Source organism: Carlito syrichta, unplaced genomic scaffold, assembly GCF_000164805.1.
Source record: "Carlito syrichta isolate Samal-C Ts95f unplaced genomic scaffold, Tarsius_syrichta-2.0.1 Scaffold304751, whole genome shotgun sequence".
NCBI lineage: Eukaryota > Metazoa > Chordata > Mammalia > Primates > Tarsiidae > Carlito > Carlito syrichta.
The window spans coordinates 45,102-47,930 of record NW_007248847.1 but is presented as its reverse complement, the minus strand read 5'-3'; the positions used below and the strand labels follow the sequence as shown (position 1 = coordinate 47,930).

General features: G+C 58.2%; 1 protein-coding gene across 1 annotated transcript in view; it reads left to right on the top strand.

Moving 5' to 3' along the window:
• Positions 1-1,189, top strand: part of ERLIN1 (ER lipid raft associated 1) — a 30,917-nt gene extending 29,728 nt beyond the window's left edge. The window contains exon 10 of the mRNA XM_008060865.2: positions 673-1,189. Coding sequence (XP_008059056.1) covers positions 673-888 — 216 coding nt within the window. The 3' untranslated portion in view covers positions 889-1,189. The remainder of the gene's footprint in view (positions 1-672) is intronic.
• Positions 1,190-2,829: the final 1,640 nt, after the last annotated feature.

The window sequence follows — 2,829 nt, the reverse complement described above, 5'->3', positions numbered from 1 at the left end:
CACTCCAGTCTGGGTGACAGAGTGAGACTCCAACTCAAAAAATAAAAAAAATTTTAAAAAGAGGGACTAACAGAAATTTAAGATTGATTGCGAGTTGAATCCAGGTAGATGAAATAAGAAAGTGTATATGAAAATACTTTCTAGACCTTTTAGAAAATCACTGTGGAAGTATTAGGTTTTTTTGTTTTTGTTTTTTTTTGAGTTGGAATCTCACTCTGTCGCCCAGGATGGAGTGCAGTGGCACACTCATGGCCACCCCAGTGTCCACCTGCTGGGCTCAGGTGATCCTTCTGCCTCAGCCATCCAGTAGCCAGAACTACAGGCATGTGCTACCACGCTTGGCTGATTTTTTATTCATTCTAGAGACGAGGTCTCACCAAGGTTCCCAGGCTGGTCTCAAACTCGTGGGATCAGGCAGTCCACTCACCTCGGCCTCCCAAAATGCGGATGACAGGCTCTCATTAGTTATCATTGATTGTTCCTCCTGCCTTGAGTTGGGAGCTCCCTGAAGGAATTTTCCACCAGGGTCATGGCCGCTCTCCTGAGTGCAAGAGGGTCGCTGGCCATTGTCTGGAGTTGAGTCGGGACCTCAGCGAGTGGTGAGGCTGTGGGTGGGAGGAGGGACAGCTGCCCCCGTGTCCCCTGAGCCTTGTTCCCGTTTACCCCACACAGCTTAAACTGACCCCGGCTTACCTGGAGCTCCAGAAGTACCAGGCCATCGCATCCAACAGCAAGATCTACTTTGGCAGCAGCCTCCCCCGCATGTTTGTGGAGTCCTGCGCGCGGAGGCCCACAGAGATCTGGACTGGAGGAGAAGGCCCCCTGCCCTCCACAGAAGCCCTCGAGCCCCCTGGAGAGACCCTCCAAAGCCAGGAGGGCACCGGGTGATGCCAGGGCGGCCCATCCCCTCGTCCAGTGTGGCCCGGGGCTGGTGGAAACGGTGGCTGTGGACTGGGGCTCGCCGAGGACCCGTGCCTGTCTGCTCTGCCCCCTTGACAGTCCCGGCCCGTCCACTGGTGGCAGGATGGAGCCGGCTGCCTGGCGCTCGGGTGGTCTCAGCCACAATGTGACCAAGGCTCCTGTGTGTGTTCCTTCCTAAACTGGCCCTCGTGAGTGAGGGGAGATGACACCATGATGCTGCTGCACTGGAATGCTCAACACTAAACATGTGACAGGCGGGGTTCTTCTCAGCCGACGTCTATCGAATGATGTTTATGCTGGTCCCCGGGAGACGTGTGCTCAGCCATTCCGGGGATGGGAGGCCAAGAGGAGGCAGTGGGATTTGGTAAGTTCCAGAAGCTGGTGTACCTGGGGCCCGGTTCGCTCGTCGTGTGCTTTGCGTCCCAGCCACTGCGGCTCCCCGGGAAGTGGGCTTCCACGTGAGCAGCCACTGACTGGACGCGACTTGCACCTCTGTTTCCTCTGGCTGAGCTGGGACCAGGGGCCTGCAGGCAGCCACCTGATGCAGCTCCTTGTGGCGGGCCCTCTTCCGTGGCTTGTCACATTCCTAGCTCGGGGATAGGAAGGGCTCGAGGTTGGGGTGAGGCGAAGCCTTGGCTCTCAGCCAGAGCTCTGGGGCCCAGCCCTGCCTCCCGTGTGCGATGACTGTGGGCACCACTCCCTCACCAAGTGTGACTGTGGTGCCTGGCCTTCTGCCACCGCCGGCTCCTGGTGTGTCCACCTTCCGGCTCTGCTGGTCAACGCAGGGCGGGGCTTTACCGCTGAGGCTCCCAGCCAGTCACTGCACAGTGTTGCAACTGCAGGAAATTTCGTTTCACAACTGGATTGGGGGCATTCGTTTGTCCCACACTTGTGTGTGAAGGTCGGTTCCGAGGGCCGCGCACTCCTTACGACGCCGAGAGCCCGCGGAGTGTGGGACGGGAGCCTCCTGGAAAGCATCCTTGGCCGTCCTCGGCACCTGGCCCCAAGGAGCTCCAGGCAGAGTGGTTTTCCCCAGTTTTCCCCCTCTCTTGGGGGCGGGATCCCGCTGTTGTCCTGGTGCCGGTGGTGCCATTTTTCTTGAGGGCGTGACAGCCTGGGGCTATAGGTGACCGCCTTCACTGGGACCTTGTGTCGTTCAGTGCCACCCTGCTGGACAGCGGGCCACACAGTGAGGCCTGAGTGTGTGCTTTGGGGAAGCTGAATGGGCAAGTCCAGGACCGCTGCAGAGACCCGGGACCGCCAGTCCTGGCAGTCTCAGGGCTGCCCGGCGGTGCCACACACTCCTGGGGAAAGGGAAGCCCGCGTCTGAGTGGGTCTTCTTCCTGGCTTTGGGCTGTGGGGCATTTGTCATAGGGGGAAATTGGTTTTTGGTTTTTCTCAGTTAATTCTGCAAGACTCTTTATGAATGAATGTGGTGCTCCTGGCGGTCTGTAAGAGAACCTTGGGAACGTGGGGCCAGCGCTCCACCTGTCTGTAGTTGCTCAGATACACGGCGGTTGTCTCGGACGTCTAGTCGCCAACCTCTGGGCTCCACTCCTGGAGATGGTTTCCACCCCCACGCGGGAACCTCTGTGGCCCCGGAGTGCCAGCTGTGGTTTCCTCCGCAGCCACGGGCCCTGGCGCAGGGTTGCGCCAGCTCTTCCGCTCTGACTCCGCGTGCAGCACGGCCCTGTGCACTCGGTGAGCAGAAGCCCAGCCATCCTTCGGGGCGACCCTCTAGGCAAATGTGCACTGTAATCTTGAAGCCTAAATTTATATGTGAAATGCTTCCTTTTTTAAAATAAGAAACTAAATAAAATTATTTTACTATCAGTGATCTGCTTCCAAGCAAGTCTCCTCTGTGTCCACGTGCCCGTGAGGCCGCCGGCCCACCTCGCGAGGCAGCGC